The sequence below is a fragment of the Lissotriton helveticus genome, chromosome 2_1 (genome assembly GCF_964261635.1).
Source record: "Lissotriton helveticus chromosome 2_1, aLisHel1.1, whole genome shotgun sequence".
Lineage (NCBI taxonomy): Eukaryota > Metazoa > Chordata > Amphibia > Caudata > Salamandridae > Lissotriton > Lissotriton helveticus.
Genome location: NC_136059.1, coordinates 602,195,600 through 602,220,965, shown reverse-complemented (window position 1 = coordinate 602,220,965; position 25,366 = coordinate 602,195,600). Strand labels below are relative to the sequence as shown.

Here is a 25,366-nt window from a genome sequence, read left to right as displayed (position 1 = left end):
AGATGTGGTGTTTCCGTTTGAGTCCGAGGAGAGCACTGCCCCCAAGATCTCTGCAGAGGTGGGGAATTATTCCTTGAATAATGCAGGACATCATGCAGGTGGCATTGGCAATGAAAACGTTCGTACAATGCTCTTCCCAAATTTCTTTTGTTTCAGATCCAAGGAATCCAAAACTAGACTCAAGACTCGTGACTGGTTACCTCAAGTTCTGCCTTGCCAGACCTTTGTTGTCCTCACTTCATTGGCTTCCCGTTCAAGGTCTGTATGTGCGGTTTACTGATGCCTGTACAATTATGTTCCCATCTTTATTAGTAAAAGGGTCAAGTATACAGTCCATCAAGATAAACCTTCTCTGCTGTTACTGAAAAGTTCCAAATGAGAGCGTCTAATTAGCAGAAGTTTTTCTTCGATTGTACCTGCCTTTTGGGACTCTCTTCCTCTTTGATCTCGCTCTCAGTAAGGCATTTTTAGAAAACTAATGAATACGTTTCTCTTCATGGCAGCGTACTGTTAAGCTACTGTTTGGTATAGTTATCCTAGGTCCATAAAACCTTTGCAAAGGTGGAAACATAGCAACAGGACAAAATTAGAAACAATATCACACATATACATGTCTTTCATCCCACAACACATTTGTAAAGAAAATGTTAACTCCAGAAATGAGTTTGCAACAAACAACTATAGAGTCCGAAAAACATAAGTGATTTAGGCAGGTCAAACATTTGTTTTTATCAATGCCACATGTGATCCATGTCGCCTACTCAAGATCAGTAATGCAATGGCAATGACTGTTGCTCAGGCTCAATTGCCACCTCTCCAGGTCTTCATGCACAATCTATAATGAAAACACTTTTTCATACCTATGGCTTGTGTATTTTTATTGTACTCTAGATTTCAGAAAGAAGAAATGGTTAAGTGCCAAAGTGAAACCACGAGATCTAGGTTCTAATCCTGGCTTCAAAGCTTGATCAAATAATTATTATTCAGGTCATATCACTCCATCTACATGTGCCAAATGTTGGTAATTTGCAACATAAAATATGTGTAATGAAAAAAATCCAACTGTAGGGTGTGAAGTCTTTAACTGTCTCAGTTATATGCTACCACATCCCTCTAGTCGCATTCTGGTTTGCGCACCACTAGTTCTACAAAGATAGTATGTGCTGTATCAAATGCCCCAAATAAATAAAAATATTAATAAAGAGCACAAAGAATATTTTAAGAACGTTTTTACCCAAACAAGCTATGAACAGAACCAAACAGTAGCAAATTGTGCATTCAAACGAAAACAAAATATAAGAAATACAGCATTTTGTTTATTTACATCTTAAATAGTTAAGTGTTGAAATTTAAACTCAGTACAATTCACATTTTCCTTTTCATGACAACTTTCAGAATAGCAAATATGAAGTGAGCAATTGTCATATACTTGCATTAAAATAAATATCCTAGACATTATATCAAGTGTATGTCAAAAAGAGGTGCTCTGCTCAGTTGGTGGGGCATTACAATAAAATGGCTTTTGTTTCTAACAACTGTAAAACGTGTGCTTCTGATCCTTCTCTTGAACATATAAACTGTAGCAGCTTGGAAGTCAACCTCTGATTCTAATGCTGCAGGACCATTGCCTTTCCATCCTTTACTAGATGACACTGGGTGCAGCAAAAATGAAGTCCTTTAACCAATCAGCAACTCCACTGATTGCTTTTCTTCCATTCAATCTGAGTGGGCCCGCCAAACAGTTGGTGGTCAAAAATTCAGTCACTATCATACTCTTCTATTTGTACCTCATCCTCCTCCATGACAGCTCTAGCTGCAGGGGGCTGGGGCTGACTGGAAGGCAGATCACTGCCTCCCACCTGGCCAGTGGGGGGTGATGATTCCTCCTCGTGTGACTGATTTTTCGTATGTTCAAGTGCTTTTTCTGATGGTGTTCCACTGAGTTCCTCCTCATCCTCACTGTCGAGATCAGGGACTCCAGAATCCATGTCAGTAAGAGCTTCAAGCTTCAACCTGTTCGGGAGCAAATTGGAGCGGTCAAATACACAAAGTAAACATAAACATAGAAACTACTGGGAAAAAAATTACAAATTCAAAACTGATTTCTTGAAAAATGGTGCAACCAAATGAGAGGTACTACCACAAGTGTAAAGGAGGCACCCTAACCTGCCAAAGCTGTGAGCATTACCTGACCATGGTGGATTAACATTGGGTATGAAAGTTACCATTATTCAATTCAAAAGTGAGGTTAAGCTGATGTAGCTCCCTACACGAGGATCACTTGAGAGCTTTGAAGAACAAGCTACTTACCTTACGTAACACCTTATCTGGTAGAGACTAGTCTAGCCACAGATTCCTCACCCTTAAATTTACCCAGGCGTTAAACTGGATACTGAAGTGTTTTTGTTAGTAGTACCCCTGCGCGCTGGTAGGTGGCATTGATTGGCTCTGCGTGAGTTGTTGGCGCCCAAAGTATCGCCCGGGGCACCTATATAGGGGCCACCTTGGTGCGCTGACATCAGTTAGACTTCACGACTTTCCATGCCAGACGCAGGGAGCCATGAAAAACACTGACATTGGTGTGGATAAACTAGGGCCCTGAAAGGGATCAGCCCTGCCCTAAGATATCTGGCCACAGAGCAGGGAGGATGGGTGGTTTGGTAAGCAACCTGCGGCTAGATATAGTCTCTACCAGATAAGGCGTTACCGAAGGTAAGTAACTGTTCATCTGATACAGAATTCTAGCTGTAGATTTCACTACATTAAAAAAGATGGCCAAGCAATACTATCCCTGGTGGTCAGTCTACGGATCAATTTCACACAAGAAAGTGCTGCAGGACCGAACAGATGAAGTGCCCATCCCTATGGACACAGTCGCCGCAGCTTTAGCTCTGGTGAAATGAGCTTGCAAGCCTTTCAGGAGGTTCCTTCTTAGTCAATGTGTAGCAGATTTTGATGCAGAGCATGACCCAATGAGAGATGGTTGGCTTCTGTACCACCCGAAATTTCTTTGCACCAAAATACCCTACAAAGAGTTAGTCGTCCACCCGGAACTCTCGTGTCAGGTCAAGGTCTAACAACAACGCTCTTTTTGGGTCCAGACGATGGAGTTGCTCCTTTTCATTAGAGGGATGTGGAGGAGCGTAGAAGGTAGGCAAGTTGATCAATTGACCTATCTGGAATGGGGTGACCGCTTTCAGCAGAAAGGAGGCTCTAGTGCGGAGCACCACTTTGCCAGGATAGACAGAGGTAAGGCGGCTTAGATGATAAGGCCTGCATCTTACTCATTCTATGGGCAGATGTACTGCCACCAAGAAGACTGTTTTTAGTGTGAGAAGCCTGAGGGGACAGTTGTTGAGAAGCTCAAAAGGAAAACACGTCAAAAAAGTGAGAACTAGATTGAGGTCCTACTGAGTCTAGGAAGCTGTCTTTTTATGTAGTGGGCCATTATGTAGTGGGCCAACGTAGGGGCACACCATGCAAAGAGTGCAGACAACCCGTATTGATCTACAGGGCTTACTTTAATAATCCTGAGTGCTCTACTGTGGTAGTGTGGTCGAGAAGCTTAGGCTTATCAGAGGGGAGTGTTAAGCATTTGTTGCACACACAGGGTCAATAAATGAGACATACTCGTAGAAATCAGAGATCAATTTCGAAAACTAACACCGATTTTTATATTATTTTAGACACAAAGCTCATTGGATTTAGGTAAGTACTTTTGGTGTTATGGATTTTACAAAATAACAGGAAAATACACAAACAACGTTTTTTGAGGTATGAGCCTCGGACATGGTAATGTTATCTTATGGGAGGAAAGACATACTGCAAACATATACTTGTAGTCGCAGTTCGGGGGGGAGCCCTTTGGAACTTAGGGTGCTAGTGGCCAAGGTCTAAAGAGCCACCAGCAGTTTTAGTTTACCTGCCCTAGCAAGTCCAGGAGCAGAGGTGCGGTTCGGGTTGCTAGCCTCGGGCTCTATATCGTAGAAAGCAATGGGCACATGAAAACAAAGGCTTCAAGGCGTGACTTGGGGAGAAGTCTGGCAGAACCCAAAGGGGTCGTGAAGCTCTTTAGAACAAGGGGGCCCAGTTGGTTGTCGTGAACCCGGGCTGTGGGGCTCGGGTGCACAGGTGTTTGGCTGGCTCTTCAATTGCATTGGAGGCTCTCGTAGTTCTTGGTTTGGCCAGGAGAGGGCAGGAAAAGGAGACAGCAGGGCCACTCTCGGTGTGAGCCTGGTTGTTCCTGAAAGTCCCATTGTCATGCAGGTTGATTTAGGCAGGGGTGGTGTCCGGACTGGACACTAACAAGTCTTGGTTGCTGCAAGTGCTCCAGTATCCAGTTCGCAGAACGGGGGCGAAGGGTGAAGCGGTAAGGAATCTATCACTAACTAATGTCACTTACAGATATATCGTTACACAAGTAGTAACTTGTGCATCTGAAAGAGACACATTAGTGATCGATTCCTTACCTTAGAATAGATACCCCAGCAATACCAACCACGGTGGTGGGTCTGCGAATAAGATTATACCAGAAAGTCAGGGAGAATAGAACGGCCAAAGAAGCCGTATCTCCGGACTTGACTGTCAAGGCAGTAATGCTTGGTAAACTTTTGTAGCGAGGCCCACGTAGCTGCCTGACAAATGTCCTGCAAGGGAACGCCGAGTTCCAAGGCAGTAGTGGCCGCCATTGCCCTGGTAGAATGGGCACGCAGCCCCACAGGAGGCACCTTCTTAGCCAACGAGTAACACGCTTTGATGCACAAAACAACCCAAAGAGAGATGGTCCATTTGTGCACGGCCTGACCTTTTTTGGCACCCACGTAGCCAACAAAGAGCTGGTCATACATCCGCAACTGGTGTGTGCGCTTCAGATAGAACAAGAGCGCATGTTTTGGGTGGAGATGGTGGAGCCTCTCTTCCTCTTTTGAAGGATGCGGAGGCGGAGAGAAGGTGGGGAAAGTGATGGTCTGCCCGATGTGGAAGGGCGTGACAACCTTTGGCAAGAAAGAAGGACGGGTCCTTAAAACCACCTTGTCCGGATGAACAGAAAGGAAAGGAGGTTTCGAAGAAATAACCTGGAGCTCACTCACTCTTCTGGCAGAGGTGATAGCTACCAGGAAAGCTGTCTTTAGAGTGAGAAGACGTAACGCACAAGTTACTACTTGTGTAACGATATATCTGTAAGAGACATTAGTTAGTGATAGATTCCTTACCTTAGAATATCCCCAGGCGTCAGACTGGATCCGGAAATATTTGCGTAGCAATACCCCTGCGCGTCGGTAGGCGACGTCCGCGGCTTCGCCTCCGTCGTCGGCGTCGTTAGCGCCGGAATGACGTCGTCGGAGTACTTAGACGCCGCCCATGCGCGCTGACGTCAGTTCTGATACACAGCTTTTCCGCGCCAGATACGCAGAGCCATGATAGAACCAACACTGGTGCCAAGAAACTAGGGCCCTGAAAGGGGATGACCTTAACCCTAGATATCGGTTTGCAGAACGGGGAGGATGGGTGGGTCGGTAAGGAATCTATCACTAACTATTGTCTCTTACAGATATATTGTTACACAAGTAGTAACTTGTGCATCTGAAAGAGTCACGTTAGTGATAGATTCCTTACCTTAGAATAGATACCCCAGCAATACCAACCCCGGTGGTGGGTCTGCGAACCAATAATCACACCAGAAAGTCCTGGAGGACGGAACGGCCAAAGAAGCCATCCCTCCGGACTTGACTGTCCAGACAGTAGTGTCTTGCGAACGTGTGCAGCGAGGCCCACGTAGCTGCCTGGCAAATGTCCTGCAAGGGCACTCCCCGGCCCAGGGCAGTAGTAGTCGCCGTGGCCCGAGTGGAATGAGCCCTCAAACAGGGGGCTCCTTCTTAGCCATGGAGTAACATGCCTGGATACACAAGATGATCCACCGAGAAATGGTCCGCTTGTGCACCGCTTTCCCATTCTTAGCGCCCACGTAACCAACAAAGAGTTGGTCATCCACCCGGAACTGGCGTGTGCGATCCAAGTAGAATGAGAGCGCACGTTTTGGGTCCAGACGGTGGAGCCGCTCTTCCTCTTTAGAGGGATGCGGAGGCGGGAAGAAGGTAGGCAATGTGATGGACTGCCCGATGTGGAAGGCCGAGACAACCTTGGGCAGGAAAGATGGCTTAGTACGCAACACAACCTTGTCCGGATGGACAGAAAGGAAAGGTGGAGTACAAGAAAGAGCCTGGAGCTCACTCACTCTCCTGGCAGAGGTGATGGCAACCAGGAAAGCCGTCTTCAGAGTTAGAAGGCGAAGAGGACAGTTGTGAAGTGGCTCAAAGGGAGCGCACATCAGGAAAGTAAGAACAATGTTCAAGTCCCACTGGGGCATCACGAAGGGAACAGGAGGGAACATGTGTGTGATGCCCTTAAGAAATCTATTTACAATAGGGGACTTGAACAGAGAAGGCTGATCAGGTAGCCTTAAGAAGGCAGAAAGGGCAGAAAGGTAGCCCTTGACAGTGCCCAGAGCAGAGCCCTGCTGGGCAAGAGAAAGAAGAAAGAGGAGAACCTCAGAAAGGGGGGCAAAGAGTGGGTCCACAGCCTTTGCTGTGCACCATGCCACAAATCTGTTCCACCTGCAGGCATATGCCGACTTTGTGGAGGGACGCCTGGCTGCCAGAATGACATTACAGACTTCGGGAGGTAAGTCAAATGGCCTCAACTGTCGCCGCTCAATCTCCAAGCTTGTAGGTGGAGACTGGACAGGTTCGGGTGGAGGACCGTCCCCTGCTGCTGCGACAGAAGGTCCTCCCGAAGAGGCAGACGAATCGGGGGATCGACTGACATGCTGAGTAGCTCGGGATACCAGTATCTTCGTGCCCAGTCCGGAGCCACAAGGATAACCTGGGCCCGGTCGCGCCTGATCTTCTTCAGCACTCTGGGCAGAAGTGGTATAGGCGGAAGGGGGTACAATAGACCACAACTCCACTCGCGACGAAAAGCGTCTCCGAGCGAGTGCCGCCTTGGAAATTCCAACGCGCAGAACTGATGACATTGCGCGTTCTCTTCGGTGGCGAATAGATCTAACCAAGGCTCTCCCCACTGCTGAAAGAGGCCTTGCGCCACGTCCGAGCTCAGACGCCATTCGTGATCCATCATGCACCGACGGCTGAGTTCGTCCGCCCTGGCATTCAGAGAACCTGCCAGGTGTTGAACCACCAGGGTCACGCCCTGACGTTCCAGCCACTGCCAGAGGCGCAGAGCCTCCTGGCATAGGGTCCACGACCCCACCCCGCCCTGTTTGTTGCAGTACCACATGGCAGTGGTGTTGTCCGTGAACACCTGCACTACACTCCCCCGGACAGAGGGGAGGAATGCCTTCAGTGCTAGACGAATCGCCCGTAACTCCAACAGGTTGATGTGGAGCCGGGCCTCCGCCGGAGACAAGAGTCCTCTGATCTCCGCCTCTCCCATGTGGCCACCCCAGCCCTGGAGGGACACGTCCGTCACAACTACGTGCTCCGGGTGGGGTAGGGAGAGGGATCTGCCACTGACCCAATCGCGGTCCGTGAGCCACCACTGCAACTGTCTCGCAGTGCCCTCCGAGATCAAGACGTGATCGGACAAGTTGCCCTGATGCTGGGCCCACTGAAATTTCAGGTCCCACTGCAGAGCCCGCATCCGCCACCTGGCGTGATGCACCAGAAGGATGCAGGAGGCCATCAGTCACAGAAGCCGCAGCGTCAACCTGACCGAGACTCGGGATAAAGGCTGGAAGATTGGAATCGGAGCCTGAATATCCCGAACCCGCTGGTCGGGAGGGTAAACCTGAAACTGTGCCGAGTCTAGAACCGCTCCGATGAAGAGGAGCTTCTGAGAGGGACACAGGTGCAACTTCGGCACATTGATGGAGAACCCCAGCAAGTGCAGGAGGTCTGCCGTAGTCTGGAGGTGGCTGACGACTGTCTGGGGCGAGCCCGCCTTCAACAACCAGTCGTCGAGGTAGGGGAAGACTGACACCCCTAACCTGCGCAGATGAGCTGCGACCACTGCCATCACTTTCGTGAACACCAGTGGGGCACTGGTAAGGCCGAAGGGGAGCACGGTAAACTGAAAGTGCTCGTGGCCTACCGTGAACCGCAGGTAACGCCGGTGGGCCGGCAGGACGGGGATGTGAAAATAAGCGTCCTGCAAGTCCAACGCTACCATCCAGTCTCCGGGGTCCAGGGCAGCTAAGACCTGAGCCAAAGTCAACATCTTGAACTTCTCTTGTCGGAGGAAGCCGTTGACGTTCCGCAGGTCCAAGATAGGGCGCAGGCCCCCCTTGCCCTTCTTGGGCACCAGAAAGTAGTGGGAGTAACATCCACACCCTACTTCTGGCCCAGGAACGCGCTCGATGGCCCCCTTGGCAGAAGTTGCAAGTGATCCCCCGACACGTGGTGGAATTGCGTTGGCATGGTTGGAGGGGTCGCCTCGAAGGGGAGGGAGTAGCCCCTTCGGACGATTTGCAGCACCCACCTGTCCGATGTGACAGTGCGCCAGTGGGAGTGGTGATGGCGAACCCTGCCTCCCACAGGCGTCACTTGGGCCTGAAAACTCGGAAGGTTTTGAGGCAGGAGCTGCGGAGGGAGGTGTGGACTGGCCTCGCCGCTGACCCCGACCGCCGCCGCCACGGCGGTTTTCACGGCCGCCACCGCGCTGCTGGACATTTTGCAGTGCGTGGCTGGCAGCACGTGTGGGGACACCCCTTCCGTGGCAACGAAAGGAGCGAAAGGCACCCGTATTCTGGCGCGTGGCCGAGAGGCCTAAGGACTTGGCCGTAGCCCTGGAGTCCTTAAAGCGCTCCAGCGCATGGTCTGCCTTGTCGCCAAAAAGGCGACGGCCATCGAACGGCATGTCCAGAAGAGTGGCCTGGACATTGGCCGAAAAATTGGCGACCTCAACCAGGCGTGGCGTCGAACCGCCACCGTCGTTGCCATCGCCCTGCCCAGTGAGTCCGTGGTATCCAGCCCACACCGGATAGAGTATCGTGCCGCATCTCGACCCTCAACAAGGGCTTGGGCGAGTTTAGCCCGGACCTCCTCCGGGCATTGTGGCAGCACGGCCGCAACCGTGTCCCACAGGGTGTGAGTGTAGCGGCCCAAGAGACACGCGGTATTGACAGACCGCAGACCCAAACTTAGGGACGAGAACACCTTCTTTCCGAACTGTTCATATCTCTTGGATTCCCGATCGGGCGGGGCCGTCGGGAATGCGGTTTGGGAAGTAGAGGCCTGGATAACCAGGCTCTCGGGGGTGGGATGGGTGGACAAAAAGCAAGGGTCGCCCGGAGCCGGGCGGTAGTGTCTGGCCACGTTCCTATCCACAGGCGGACCTGTGGCGGAGTTGGACCAAGTGCCCACCAGAACGTCACATAAGGCTTCATTAAACGGCAGCAGAGGCTCACTGGAGCTTGCCTGCGGTTTAAGAACCTCAGTGAGGAGGTTAGTCCTCACGGCCGCGACGGGGAGCTCAAGGCCCAAGGCCTTGGCCGCCCTCGTCAACACTACGCTGTAAGCAGCCCCCTCCTCCGTAGCCACGGTGGGAGGGGAGACAAATCCAGTGTCTGGCGAGGTGTCAATATCACTGGCCTCCCCAAGCTCATATGTCCAGTCCTCTTGAGACTGACACTCCTGTGCCAGAGTGTCCTCAGACCCCTCCCAATCACCTCTGTCACCAGTCTCCTGGAACCCAGGGTCAACAGACTGGACCTCCTCATGGAAATAGAAATCTCCAAAGGCCGTCTGAAGCGGCGCCCAACGGCGCGTTCCGGCGCCAGAGTCGGACCGAAGGGAGGATTGGGGACGGCGTCCACAATGGGCGCCGGGGGCGACACCCTCGGGGCCGGCGCCGGTGAGGTCGTGAGGTCGACCGGCGACGACCCGGATCCGGAAGCGGATCCAGTGAGGTCCTGCGGACCGGGGCCGAAGCACCCGGCGGCGTCGGGGCCGAAGCGCCCGACCCGCTAGGGCCTCCAGCCGGGACCGCTGAGCCCGGAGGCGCCGCGGGGCCCGGCTGAGGAGGGAGGGACCTCATGGCCATGAGATACCGCTCGACCTCCTCCGGCGTCGCGCCGTGCCCAGGGACCCGAAGGTGTGGGGCAGGCGGCGACGCTTGCGACTCTCTTGGAGCCGCGTGGGCGGTGTCGCCCGAACCCCCGGCCGCATCGTGCGAGCGTCGGGGTGGGTCGGAGGAGGGATGATGCCGCTCCGACCTTTCATGCCTCTTACCTGAGGACTTGGATCCCGACGACCGATGTCCACTCCCGGAGCTGCGGGGACTCCGACCCCGCGACCGGTCCCTCGACCTCCCGTGGGACCGGGACCTGGAATGGCGCGGGGCTGACTGCCGGAGCTCGAGCCGCTTGCGGGACCGCTCCCGCCTAGCCTTTGACGTCAGGGCCCAGGAGTCGGAGCAGGTGCGGTCGTCGTGGTCGAGACCTAAGCACTTCAGGCACCGGCGATGGGGGTCCGTGACCGACATTAGTCGGTCGCACTTCGAACAGGGCTTGAACCCGGGCATCCCTACCGGCACAGATAGAGTCGAAGACTCAAGAAAGAAATGATTGAAAAAGATCAAAAAGTTTAGCCAAAAAATGACTAGGGGTAGAGCTTCTCCGGATCTGCGCTAGCTGGCGCGGAAAAAAGAAGAACTGACGTCAGCGCGCATGGGCGGCGTCTAAGTACTCCGACGACGTCATTCCGGCGCTAACGACGCCGACGATGGACGTGGAGCCGCGTACGACACCTACCGACGCGCAGGGGTATTGCTACGCAAAAATTTCCAGATCCAGTCTGACGCCTGGGGATATTCTAAGGTAAGGAATCTATCACTAACGTGTCTCTTTCAGATGGACAGTTATGAATGGGCTCACAAGGAGCGCACATCAGATAGGTCAAGACAAGATTTAAGTCACATTGAGACATTATGAAAGGCACGGGAGGAAACGTGTGTGTAATGCCTTTCAGGAAATGGTTAACAACCGAGGACTTAAAGAGAGATGGCTGATCTGGAAGCCTTAGAAAAGCGGTGATGGCCGAAAGATAACCTTTGATAGGGCCCAGAGCAGAGCCCTGCTGGGCCAAGGATAGTAGGAACAGAAGGACCTCAGAAAGAGGGGCAGGAAGGGGATGCAACAGCCTTTGCTGTGCACCATGCCACAAATTTGTTCCACCTGCAGCCATATACCGTCTTAGTGGAAGGACGCCTGGCTGCCAGAATGACATCACAGACTTCGGGAGGACGATCAAAAGCTGTCCACTGTTGCCGCTCAATCTCCACGCATGGAGGTGGAGGCTGGAGATGTTCGGGTGGAGGACCGTACCCTCCTGCTGCAACAGGAGATCCTCCTGAAGAGGCAGTCGGATCGGGAGATCTATTGCCATGCTGAGTAGCTCGGGATACCAGTATCTTCGTGCCCAATCCGGAGCCACAAGTATGACTTGGGCCCGGTCGCGCGGAATCTTCTTCAGCACTCAGGGCAGAAGTGGTATAGGCATACAACAACCCGCAGCTCCACTCGCGACGAAAAGCGTCGCCGAGCGAGTGCCACCTTGGAAATTCCAACGCCCAGAATTGATGACATTGCGCGTTCTCTTTGGTGGCGAATAGATCTAACCAAGGCTCTCCGCACTGCAGAAAGAGACCTTGGGCCACGTCAGAGTTTAGACGCCATTTGTGATCCATCAAGCACCGGCGGCTGAGTCTGTCTGCCCTGGCATTCAGAGAACCTGCCAGGTGTTGAATCACCAAGGTAATACCTTGATGTTCCAGCCATGTCAAGAGGCACAGAGCCTCCTGACATAGGGTCCACGACCCCACCCCGCCCTGCTTGTTGCAATACCACATGGCGGTGGTGTTGTCCATGAACACGCGCACTACACTTCCCCGGATAGAGGGAAGGAATGCCTTCAGTGCAAGTCGGATCGCCTGAAGCTCCAAAAGATTGATATGGAGCCGGGACTCCACCGGAGACCAGAGGCCTCTGATCTCCGCCTCTCCCAAGTGTCCGCCCCATCCCCAGAGGGACGCATCCGTCACCACTGTGTGCTCCGGTTGGGGAAGGGAGAGGGATCTACCAAAAAAGAGAGAGGGAGTGACCCACTAACCAAGGGGCTCGGTACTGATTGTAATCAACAAAGAAAGGGCCCCTTGAACAAGAAAACGTACGTAATAAAAATATGTAATGTTACTAAATCAAACATGGCATAAATTATGCTTTTGGGGGGCTTGATGAAGAATATGGTCTCTATCCCTGAAATGCAGGAGCCGCACCACTATTGGACCAGGAGCGGCCCCGGACCTAGGCAGTCTAGCTGGGACTCTAAGGGCTCTTTCCGGTGCGTAGAAGGGGCTACTTCAGCTCTGAACCAATCCTTCATGAAGCGCACCATGTCCGTGCCCTCTGCCCTCTCCGGGACTCCTATTATCCGTAAATTATTTCTGCGGGATCTCCCCGCACTATCTTCAGCCAGTACTTCTAGGACCTTGATCCTGGCCTTCACCGCATTGAGTGATTTTTGTAGCATAGTCACAGCCTCTGGGAGGTCATTGAGCGCTTTCTCGGTGGTCATGATGCGCTCCTTAAGTTTGCGGTGGTCATCTTTCAGCAGATTTAGATCTGCCATTATTGCGTCAATTTTTGCCTGCAACACCTCTCTGGAGGCTGTGATAGCCTGCATACTGTCCGCCAGTGTTGGCCTCGAGGGAGCCGAGTCTTTTCCCGACTCCACAGTCTCGTTGTTGGTCTGGGTTCCAGTGCGCCCCGTACAAAAGGCAGTATACCTCTTTTTTCTGGGGACTTCCCCCATCTTCCTGCCCAGTTTTTTGTCCTTCCGGCACTGAGCAACTCAACTTATTCAGGAGGTGACCAGGCGATGCTTTCTGTCTTTTCGTATGTTGACTGAACCAATATCCGTGTGGGCTATTGGTACTCAATTCAGTTAAGTAACAGTTTGGGGCTCATTATGATGGCGTAATGATTGCCACTGCCCGGCCGGCATGCCACAGTGAAAAGGTATTCGCAGGATATCACTGGGAGGAGTATTAGTAAAGCAACCCCACCCTGATGAATGCCCAAGACCTTCAGTGGCCATTAGAGTAGGGCAGAAACATGTTGGCATCAGGAGGGTCATAGGACCATTATATCCTGCATGACCTCATATATTAATTCTTTTGAATCATTGCCCATCCAGCCCACTAATAAGGGGAGACCTAAAATGGCTAGATTAGGTATTTTTATTTACATGTAGCTTCGCCTGACACCATAATATATAAAGACTTCCATGGAATACGATTAAGCCCACCCTGGCTTTTAGGGGTCTGGGTGAACCCGATGATGAAGCATGCCACTACTAAAGTGGGTGAGGGTTATATATATATATATAAATATAAAAAGGATTCATTTTCCTTCTTCTCATCTTGTACAGAGGTGGCATCATTTCAAGAAGCGCACCTTAGCTTTCTGAGATAGAGGGATACGCTTATTGATTTTGTAACTCCAGTTTTTTTTGCAAAACATTTTAATTCCTTCCAAATCACCTTGTGCACAAACACATCCCTGCCAAGACTTGCCTTCTAACCTGGTTCATTAGTGTCACCTGAGAGTTTCAGACATATTTGTGTGTTCTATGGGTTTGGGACTCCCACAGGGGATACATTGGATGCAGTGCATTTAGTAAATTTGGAAACTACTGAAAAGCAAAATGCTGGTTTAGGCTACTTATTTTTTTACTTAGGTTTCACCGCAGGCTGTACGAAAACCTACCACAACCAGTGTCTACTTTGAGCTAGTGGTTGCAGGTGGGCCCACCGGCATGCATTTTTGGAGACCAGCACTTATTTTTCTTTATCAGACTTTGAGCAAAATAAAGAAAAACACAAAAGGGGAAATTGCAGGAAGAGGCCATCAGAAAAACAGTGACAAAGAAAGTAAGTAGATGAAAAACAACTTTGAACTGATACATGAAGGGGAAAGGAGTGTCTGGTGGTGGATGAAAGATGCATTAGGTGGAATCAAATCTATGCAGTCTTGAAATTCGGCAACCCCTGGCTTCTGAGAGAAACTTTACGACTGATACCTAATCTTTAACAAATTATGTATTGACAAAAATTATATATTTTCAAAACACCATAATGTTTCTATCACTGCCTTGGTTGGCTGGCCGGGACAACATACTGAACAAGACATTTGTCAGATTTCCAATATTCTTTTCCCAAAACATGGTAATATCCTTCAGTCTTCCTCGTGCTGGTAAAATTCCTCTCGGTTGATTTACCCAAATCTCTGTTGCCCTATGTCTTCTTAGGGTGAGCTTATAGGACACGTGTAAATTTTCCATCAGTCTGAGCCAGTAGCTACACATTAGACATCACATAATGAATGTAATGGGGGCCTGAATGGCCACTGTAATTTAGTGTAAGCAGTGTACCATTGGTAACTAGATAGTCATGGCATGCATGAAGGCATAAAGAGCTTCCAAAGACCATGAAGGAAACCCTCGAAACTGCTACCAGAACTGAAAAAAGGTCTAGAGAACCTAAAATTGCATTAAGAGGCAATCAGGGAAAATACATCAGTTCCAACACTTGTGATAGAAGAAACTAAAGAGTCATAGCATTTTGCTCTATTGTATGGACACAAAAAGATGATGGACGGAATGCTGAACATTGACACTCAGTCACAGATCTGGGTTAAATCTATCATTTTTTTGCTCACCATGAGAACAGTCCAGCCCCAAATGCTAGGCCAGGTCCTCCCTGCAATGGAAAACGAGCCACCTGGGACCAGTTTCAAAATATCATTCCCTCATCAACTAGGATAGCTTGACTCCAGTGGCATAGCGAGCCCGGGACCTATACCTGGGCATACCCTTCCAACTTAGGGCGACTATAGCAACACAAAAAGATGATGGACGGAATGTCACCCCAAGTGGGACGGGGATGCCTAGATGTGGGTCCTGTGCTCGCCATGCCACTGGATTCAAGCTAGTCTGGTTGATGAGGGGTGATAGCCTGAAACCGGTCCCAGGATGCCCAGACGCGAGTCCTGTGCTAGCCATGCCTCTTGATTCCGGCTATCCTGGCTGATGAGGGGGCGATACCCAGAAACCAGTCCTAGGATGTTTGTTTCCTGGCCCAGAGAGGAACTGGCCTGTTAGCTTGGGCTGGACTGTTCCCATGGGGAGTAGGGTCAAGACTGATTTGCATATGGCTGGGTCCAAACTGACATGGCGTGCGGGGCAAAGAGCAATGGAGTTAGGCCTAGATCTTTGTAATGGTGGGTGTGGTTGTCTGACATTGTTCAGCATTCCATCCATCAATTGCTCTTTTTGCTATTGTTTGATCTGGCACAAGGGATGGTCTATTACAGCCATACAGCTAATATTAATAGTTCTGAAATTTGGACAGCTGTAGTTAAGTAGAGGTAATCCATGCTTAATAGGAGCAACAAGAAGAGCAGCCAAAACTAACATTCTTAACAGAAACTGGGGTTGCAGAGCGGAGTAAAGGGTTGCAGAGCAGACTAAAGGGTTGTAGAGCAGAGTAAAGGGTCGCAGAGTGAAGAGTCACAGAGCAAATGGTCGTAGAGGAAAGGGTCGCAGAGTAGAGTAAAGGGTCGCAGAGTAAAGAGTCGCAGAGCAGCGTAAAGGATCGCAAAGTAGAGTAAAGGGTTGCAGAGTGAATTAGAGCACAGTGAAGCAGAGTGAATTAGAGCACAGTGAAGCAAATTAGAGTGAAGCAGAGTAGAATGTTGTGGCATAGATTGGAGTGGTGCAGAGTGAAGCAGCTGTGAGCAGAGTAGCGCAGAGCAGCGTGGTGTATAGTGTTGTACAGTGGAGTATCGTAGAGTGTTGCAGAGAGGATTGGAGTGCTGTGGAATGGAGTGTCAGAGTGGAATGGTGTAGAGTGGGATGGTTTAAAGGGAAGTGTGGTAGATTGGAGTAAAGTGTGGAGGAGTAGAGTGTTGTGGAGTGTCATAGAGTAGAGTGGCATGGAGTGGACAGGCGTAGAGGGGAGTAAAATGTAGTAGAATGGAGGACATAGAGTGCTGCAAAGTTTAATAGTGTCCGAGTGGATGGGAGGGGCATAGAGTGGGGTAAAGTGTCATATAGTGGAGTAAGGTTTTGTGAAGTGACATAGATTGGGGTAAAGTGAAGTAGAGTGGAGTAGCGCAGTGTGTCACGGAGTGAAGTAGAGTGGCCTAGAATTAAGCAGCACAGAGATTCGCGGAGTGGTGTAGAGTGCCATAGAGTGGAGTGGCATAGCATAGAGTGGAGTACAATGGAGCAGAGTGGAGTGGCATAGAGTGTTATTGAGTCGAGTGGCGAAGAGTGTTGTGGAGTATAGTAGAGTGGAGTTCCGTAGAGTGGAGTGACCTAGAATGGCTAGACTAAGTGTTGCAGAGTGGAGTGGTGTAGAGTGGCCTAGAGGGAAGTGTCGTAGATGGATTGGCATAGGGTGGAAATGAATGGCATAGAGCGGAGAGACTTATAGTGGCACAGTGTGGAGTAGAGTGGAGTTGAGCAGAGTGGAGTGGAGTGGAGTTGAGCTGAGCAGAGTAGAGTAGAGTGGTGTAGAGATTTGTAGCGTAGGGTAGAGTGCCATCAAATGGCATAGAGTGGCATGGAATATCGTAGAGTGTAGGGGATTAGAGTGGGGTATGCATGGTGTGGTAGTGCACTGCCATTACAAGCGACATATTTTCAATTGAAATTACCATTACATTTGCACAGATATACAGTTTTATTAATAAAGCTATACAGGACACAAACGATGATGTGTGGAAATGGCATCACTAATGTACAGACTTGTTTTGCTCATACTGAAGTATTTGTTGCCACCATACTTCAGAAATACAAAACATTGTGCTTTATCTGTGCTATCCTAATTCCGAGAAATGCTGGGATATTTGCACAGTACATTTAACGATGTTTAAATTTTGTTGTGTGCTTGAAAGAAAACCTTTCCTTTCACACCCCCAGATTGTCAGGTAAATGCTCTCACTTTGTAGTCAGAGAAAGAAAAGCTCCCTTGGAAGACAGAGCATGACATTTGAACACTGTTTTTGATTGCACTGCAAATGCGTCAAGATAAAATGTAAAGAGACCTGTTTACATAAAGCGAGCACTTGTAGAGGAATACAATAAACAGGCTATACTCCACTGGACAAACTCGAGAGACACGTTAGACAGCCTAAAACAAATAAAGCCAGCAAACGGAAAGCAAGCAAATGTGAGATACAAGCCACAAGGCCAATGGTGAGCAATGGATGGAATGCATTCCTAGGTCAGCTTTCAGAAATTCCCCAAGAAGTCTTTAGCAACCAGACAGCTGCGCTGTTTGGTAGGCTTCAACATAAAAGGGAGCACATTCCGGAAGTAAACCTGGAAGACAAACAAGCAATCCAAAGTTCAGGAAAATAAAGAAAGCATGCTGTTAGTTGTAAATGATTACTATTAGCAGTCAGAACCATGTAAATATGTACACAGATCCCATGATAAATGTAGAACCCCAAGAAACAACATCATTAAATCCGGCTGTCAAACACTGCCGTCCGCATTAGAGTGAAAGAAAATAAAATGGACCATTACGTTTCTTACAATATTGCACCCAGAAAAATATTAATCACCAGCTTTATGTGCCACATAGAAAGCAGGAAATAGAATGGCGAGGCAGAATTGGAATAAGGAAATGGCACAGGAGCCAGGGTAAAGGATAAGGCTGGCAGCACTACATGGATAATTTGGAGACAATTATAGTGATAACAACCAGCAATTTAAAAAATGGGCTAAATCCTCACAGATTTGTTTTTGCAGCAGCTTTAGAGTACTTCAAAAACAATATTGATCCTTCAGGAAAAATTACATAAGTTTTAGATTTTACTATCTCTTTCCACTTTGAGTCAGTACAGATACCGTCCCAATAAGGAAACACTCTGGGCAAAGTTACATATCTCACTGCATTATGCTGCTTTCTCTGGGCTTGTACAGCTGTGCCTAGGTCCATGAATAGAAGAATCTACCTGCCTTCAGATTCTTTGTCCCGCTTCAGAATCATTAGCATCACGAACGTGACCCTCGCCCTGTCAACATCTGTACCACACTTTACAATTAGGGTTCAACTGCAACAAGAGTCATTTATCCAGCTTCTTAAAGAAGTCAATTGCCACCATCATGCCTATCTGCCTGATTGTCAATAGAGACGTGTTCACTCACACCAGCCAGTTTCTTTCTCTGTTGCTTGGACTGAAAAGAAGTATTTTTCCGTCTCTTTATATGTGCAATTTCACAATGGCTAGTCCCATGCCCGGATGCCCTGATGTCTGTGAATTGCTGGAGTCTACTGATCGCACCTCTCAAGGAGTGCCTTCAATCACACTCCTGCCTCTAATTCCAAGGTGCAATCACAAGTCAAACACTAGCCTGAGGTAAGCTTGTGGCCTTCTGGGATTGTCCACCACACACTTGGTGCCTGGTTGTCAGCCAAGTCAAGCATTGTTGTTGTCCATGCAGATTCGATTACTGCAACATGACCACCTCCAAGGATCCGAAGAGGTATGCAGAGCCGTTTTGAGAGCGATCATTCACGCTACCACAAAGCCAGCTCCCCCACCCCCACCCCCAAAAACCTGATGTTGAATAGCCTTTCAAATGAGACTAAAACATTGTATTCAACGTAAACACACGAACCTCTGGTTATCACTTAAAATGTGGCGTTATCGATGATATGAAATTATACTTTTGTTTGTATGTGTCCATGTGCACATAAGTTCCTTCAGACCTTCAAGTAGCATGCTGAAGGTACATAAAAAAAGCAAGAACAAATATGGCCATTTTTTAATCAAAACTGTAATTTGTTACGTTTTACCTTCCAAAGTATCTTTTCAAGGGTAGTCTCCCAACATCCTGGATAAAGGCAATTTGAGCTGTGAAGAAAAAGGCATATGATTTACGTTTCACTAATAATTAACTTCACACTTTTTTCTGGACTTGCTCGTTAAAGGATGCAATTGCTTACTTCTTTCCGACGAAACGTTTGAGGAACGATTATATTTCCATCAGAAAGAATGTTACCAAAGGTAACGTACTCTTCTAGTGGATACTCCATTTTAAAGTTTCCTTATCTTTCACAGCTACCACAGCAGCATCACGAAACGAACAGTGCCTAATGCTCACTGAATGTTAATTAATACACCACAATTGTTTGCAAGGCCACATGACACAACTGAATCTACTTCTAAGATTACAACTGAGACATTAAATACTGATTTGAGTGCTTACAGAGAGGACCAAGTTACAGCAAAGAAGATGTCTGCCACTGGTACCCCTCTCAACATAGCTGAATGAACCTCTTAAACTGCTGTGATGAGCTTTGATGCCTTACTCTGAGTATTTTTGCACCAGCACATTGGATTCTCTAATGCCTGGAGTTCTCTACCTGGAAAACATTGGGCCCCTTATGGTGTAATCTATGGAAATATTCTCCACCGTGGAAGGGAGCAGAGAGAAGGATGGTACTGTAATCTGTGGAATCACATACTTTTCTTAAGCCACAAGAAAGGATTGTATGGCACTCAAAACCATGTAAGACGAAAGCATTATGTGGGGTGGGGAAATTTACCTGCAAATTCCCTCTTACACTTTACTGATGTAACTGCTGGAGGAAAGGCAGTCTTCATCGTTAAATATCAGAAACAGCAAATCATTTCAAATGATGAGCCCATAAGGAAGGGCAACACCAAGATTAGTTCCCAACATGGGACTACAGAAGTGGTAGGTGCAGAAAACCACACATGACCTTACTGAGTTCTCACTACTTCGCAGGTAACTATGGGTGCATAAATGTTTGCTGCACAATCTAAGGGTGCGCTACATCACTTAGTGGTCAGTGCATCACAAGACCTCCAGCCTCCCACTTCAAAGCTGGGTGGGATTGACAGGCCGATATTCACTCAGCCCCTGATAAGATAAGGCACTTCTGTAAATAATGAGAGCCTCCACAAATTCACAAATTGGTAATAGCAACACTCCCCACCCTCAATCAAAATACCAATTTTACAGCGTCCAAGCCGTACACAGAGCAGCAGTCAAACTGGAAGATTCAATTAAATCCTGAGGTCCTATAAACATGTCCGAGAGCATCCACTTCTCTTTACGTCAGCGGGTGGGGCTGGATGCATTCCAGATGTTATCAGCAACAGTCACTAAACAATAACCAGGGGCTCCACCTCACTCTGCTAATGAAAGTCTGTACGCAACATTATAGCTGAAAGACACAGACTACAAAATTTCACTTGAACTGACATTCTTGAGTACAATCTCTTGATCTCCCTGGAGAAACTAAAACGCACCTCATCTAACTTTCCCACCACAATATCTTCAGTCAGTAAGAGTCTATAAGCAATTTTGGTTAACAGCATTGGGTTGCACATTTTATGTCTCGCTCAATTGTTACTAGGAACAGTTCAAATATGAGGCAGGGATTATTCTGCAGAAAACACAGATTTCTTAGTTGTCTGCATATATATTAAACATTTTGCTTATTTTCCTGAAGATTTGTGCTTATTTTGTAAATTACCCATAGAATTGTGATCTTTGCCTGAATTTCCAGGCAAAAAGGAAATATGGACCAAAAAAGCAGAACTGTTGTGGTAGACCAGACTACAAGCACTGATCGAGGCAGTCTTTAATTGTAATACAGCACTCCTTAGTGACAGGCTGCACTGAGCACAGGTGGGTACAGTCATTCTCTAAAGGCAGCCACCAAACCAATCAGGGACTACAATCTTTACAATTGAACGCAGCAAGCTTCTAGGCGCATTTAGGTTACAAACATGCAAGAGGAGAGGAGGTAAGTTATGCAAGGGTATAGATAACCTAGCGCCACAACACAGAACTAGGGCTGAGAGATGTCTGAAGGGGGATGTATAAGGAAGATTAAGATCTTGACATCAGTACACACAAATTGGAGCTTACATAGTTCAATTAGATTGTTTTCTACTAATGAATGTTTTAAATGAATGTAGTGACTGTAATCTGATTTAAGTTTAAATTTTGTAGCACTGGTCTATGAAACATTTATAATATTTTTCACAGTCGTTCCTGTAGGTTTGAACTCTTTTTCAGTTTAAATATGAAACTGGTTTTGCCAAGGTTTGGACTGCCTCTACTAATTAGTTAAGGGTCCTTAACAAAAAATAGTTAAGAATCATAAAAAGCATTCATATTCATGTAGAAGTATTTTAAGTGCAAACAATGCCCTGAATAAGGAACCAAAGCAACACACAACATGATGTAGCAAACTGAAATATTACTCATGCAAACCTGATTCTTAGCTGCAACACAAAACAATGGTTAGTACCTTACCGCTGGCATTATCATAGTTTGAATCCCTGGATCAGTTATCATTTACCATAATCAAAATAGAACATAAAGTGCACTATACCTTGATTTCTCATTGGGTTGGTTAGCATGGCGAGATATGGCAATAGCTGGGTTTGAAGGCACGAAGGTGACATACAGAAACTTGAGAAAAGAGACTTTGCAGCAAGACAATTCTCTCGATACTAAACAAGAAAAAATACATTTTAGCACTGCTTTCCTTTTTGATTAGTGCAGTGAAACATCAAGCGATTTCATTACATAGTTATCAATACCACGTAAAACACAACTGGGCAAACGTTAACACAAAGTAATCCTTTTCTGCACAAACACAACATGTAGTAGTAGAAATCTGTATCTTTCAGACTACTTTTGGTCATAAATATGTGAAAATCTTTTGTGGGACATGGAGAAAAATATCTTGGTTGTTAAGCAAAAGTTGTACGGCTTATTTTGATCTAAAAATAAAAAATTAGGGCGCATAACACTTCAGATATCAATGCTCCAAAACTGATTTTCAAGAGAAGCCCGTTCCCGCAGGTCATGCTCAATGGGCTTGTTTAATTTTAAAGCTGAAACATGCAGCCCACACTATGAATGATTTCTCATCAGCTCTCCAAAAAGGCCATCTTTACAGAAATGTGAATAAAACATCGGAGTTGAGTCAATCTTTGACGATGGCAAGGCATTCTGGGCATGGAAACATAGTAGGTTTCACGCAGTGCACACCACCATGACTCCCAGAGTACTTAGGTAGGTTTCAGTGGGTACCTCCTGAGCTGAGCCACAAATACTGCAGCTGTGCACATTGCCAGAATGGGTGATTTTTGAAGGTTAAATGTTGATGGTTCCTTGTTACGTTTTGGGGCCATTCCCGTAAGGGGGATTAGGAAGGGAGTAATGACAGGAGGTTGGATGGTCAGGTTGATGGTTCCTTGTTACGTTTTGGGGCCATTCCCGTAAGGGGGATTAGGAAGGGAGTAATGCCAGGAGGGTGGATGGTCAGGGGAAAGCCTTGGCACTTAAAGAGTGCAAATTACATGTCAATCACTGATGTAAACTACTATGAAGCTGTGTTTGCTTAACTTCAATTAGAGAAAAATAAATTGTTTTGCCGAGTAAATGATTGGGTTATTTAATAAATATCTTTCTGGGTTTCAACTCTAAACTGTGGCTCCAAAGTTGGGAGTTAATAATGGAAAATACATTAGAAGTTTCAAGTTAACCCCTTTAGGAAAGATAGACAAATTACTTACCTTCAGTAATGATCTTTCTGGTGGATACTTTACCAGCAGATTCCTCACTCTGTGATTATTCCCATGGCATCAGATTGGATCCGGAAAACGCAGCTGTACAACGAGCTAGCTTGTGACGTTGTGTGGCTCCGTGCCAATGTAGTTACGGTCCAAAGCAATAAACGGATCTGCATATAAACGCCACACATGTGCGCTTACAACAGTTGCTTTCTAGGCTGTCTGTGCTTTCAGACGCAGAGCCCCTTAGCAGATTAGCATAACCAGTGTGCAGATTTCTATAATTAGGACCTTTTTAGATGGAGAAAGAGTCTAGTTCATAGAAAGGGGAGATGGGAGGGTTCATGAGGAACCTGCAGTTAGACAGAGTATCTGCTAGAAGGACCTTACCTTGGAAATAGATTTTATTTATTCACTAGCAGCCCGTCCCGACCTTGTCCGGGAGCATTCAGGCTTCCCCTACCCCTGCTTCCCCCGACATTGCCCAGCAGCCCGTGCCCCCGCCCGCCCCGTCCCCCGCCTGCCCCGACCCCCGCCTGCCCCGACATTGCCTTTCCTCAGCCGATCTGTTTTCCCTCCTGGCCCGACCCCCGCCTGTCCTGAGTCAATGGAGGTCGGACAAAATGTTCCACCCGTCACCTTGTTAGTCCCCGTCCCCCTCCTGCCCCGACCCCCGCCTGCCCCGACATTGCCTTTCCTCAGCCGATCTGTTCTGTTGTAAATCCCCGTGGACAGTAGTACGTGCAAAATGTTCCACCCGTCACCTTGTTAGTCCCCGTCCCCCGCCTGCCCCGACCCCCGCCTGCCCCGACATTGCCTTTCCTCAGCCGATCTGTTCTGTTGTAACTCCCCGTCCCCCGCCTGGCCCGACACCCGCCTGTCCCGACATTGTCCCCGGAGCCTTACCTCAGCCGCCGCTCCTCAGTTCACCGCTCCTCGCCGCTCTGCTACTCACCGCCTGTCCGCCGCCGCTCCTCCCCCACGCCATGTCCGCCTCTCCGCTGCTCACACCGCCGCTGGCGTGTCCGCTGCTCCTCACGTCACCGCTCCTCCCCCGCGCCATGTCCGCCGCTCTTCGGACGCTGCTCCTCCCCGTGCTCCTGACGTGAGCACGCACGTCGCGGCCGGCGCTACTTTGGAGGGAATACTTTTTTTTTATATAAATTTTGTAAATAACGTTTATTTTTTATATTTATATAGCCTATAACCATCTACAAACCCTGACAATTTCAACGGTGTATCGGGTGTATAGATTGGTGCCGTGGTTCCCGAGTTTACCCGCCTCAAAGCCTGAAAGTTCTTACTTTATTATAGTAGTATAGATTCAGTATTTTGTATAGCGCGAACTAGACCCTGTAGGGTATCAGAGTGCTTCACAGTTTAGGGCGTGGTAACTTTTCCAGTACAAAGTTCTGTATGACAGTTAAAATATTCTAGACCAGTTCACAGTTGTCCCAGCTACATCATTGATAGCTGCTATAGTATGTTCGCAGGCTGAAAGACTAGAGTAACCATGTCCTCGAGGGAAGCAAAACCCTGTAGACAATTAGCTCTTGGTAAAAAGCACTGGTGACCATGTAATGTTTACCGTAGGAATTTACTCATTAAGAAGATCTTAGTTTCTTTCTTGAATCTTGCGTGGTTGGGAAGCCTTCTGATGTCTGGTGGAAACAAGTTCCATATTTTCGGTGTGGCACCTGAGAACGCTCTGTTGTACGTTTTGTTTCATTTTGGCGGAAAATCTGTGGTTTCCACACTAGATCTCTGGCGCTCCTTTATTGTCTGTTTCCTCCAGAGATCACCAATTTCTGCGCTAGGTATCTTGGTGACTTGAAGTGTAGAGCTTTGTGTGTTATGCACGCCAGTTTGAGCTGAATTCTGGCTTCATAAGGTAGCCAGTTCAGTGTGTTCAGGTGAGGAAAGATGTGGTCGAATTTTTTTTTTACCCTGTTATGAGCCTTTTTGCTGCATTGCGGCAAGCTTTTAGAGGTGCTGTTGTAACTTTGGGGAGCCCAGAAAGTGTTGTGCATCCATATTCGATCCTCCAGACTACTAATGCTTGAACTGCCATTTTTCAGGTCCCCCGTTTCGATGAAAGGTTTTAATTTCTTAATGTAGCTCAGGTGAAATCTTGCATTTTTAGCCAGCGTGTTAATGTGTGACTGCAAGTTCAGGCTTTGGTCTAACGTTATTCCTAGAGATTTGGTTGAATCTACGATGATCGGGGTGCAATTGATTACAGTGACCAAATTGGTCCATTCTTTTATAGTGGGCAGGCTTTTAGTGGGGGAAATTAGGAGGAATTCTGTTTTTTTGCGTTTAGTTTAAGCTGGTTGCTTGTTAGCCATTGCATCGTCTCCCGTAGAGCCTTGTTCATTGTTCTGATCTCCTCTAAGGTGGAGATCTTAATGTAGATCTGCGTGTCATCGGCGTACATGTGGAAAAGGATGTGGCACGGTGGAGTATTTCCGTTAGTGGTTCCACATATAAGTTTAATAGTGATGGGGAGAGGGTTGATCCTTGAGGAGCCCCTATCTGAATAGGGGATGAAGTTGTCAGGTTCTTATTCACCAGAAATCTTTGTGATCTATTCCTCAAGTAGGACTTGAACCTTTCAAGAACGTTCCCGGACAAACCCATCCTGTTTTCCAGACATTCAAGCAACATCTTGTGGTTAACTGTGTCGAACGTGGATGATAAATCCAGCAAGATCAA

General features: G+C 47.9%; 1 protein-coding gene across 4 annotated transcripts in view; it reads right to left on the bottom strand.

Moving 5' to 3' along the window:
* Positions 1 to 1,296: 1,296 nt before the first annotated feature.
* The window catches only part of RAD17 (RAD17 checkpoint clamp loader component), a 564,733-nt gene continuing 540,663 nt past the window's right edge, over positions 1,297 to 25,366 (bottom strand). For all 4 annotated transcript variants that reach the window (XM_078675299.1, XM_078675297.1, XM_078675300.1 and 1 more), the window contains exons 15-17: positions 21,463 to 21,583; positions 18,886 to 18,943; positions 1,297 to 2,013 (exon numbers count right to left, since the gene is read on the bottom strand). In XM_078675299.1, the coding sequence (XP_078531425.1) occupies positions 1,758 to 2,013; positions 18,886 to 18,943; positions 21,463 to 21,583 (435 nt within the window). In that variant the 3' untranslated portion in view covers positions 1,297 to 1,757. The remainder of the gene's footprint in view (positions 2,014 to 18,885; positions 18,944 to 21,462; positions 21,584 to 25,366) is intronic.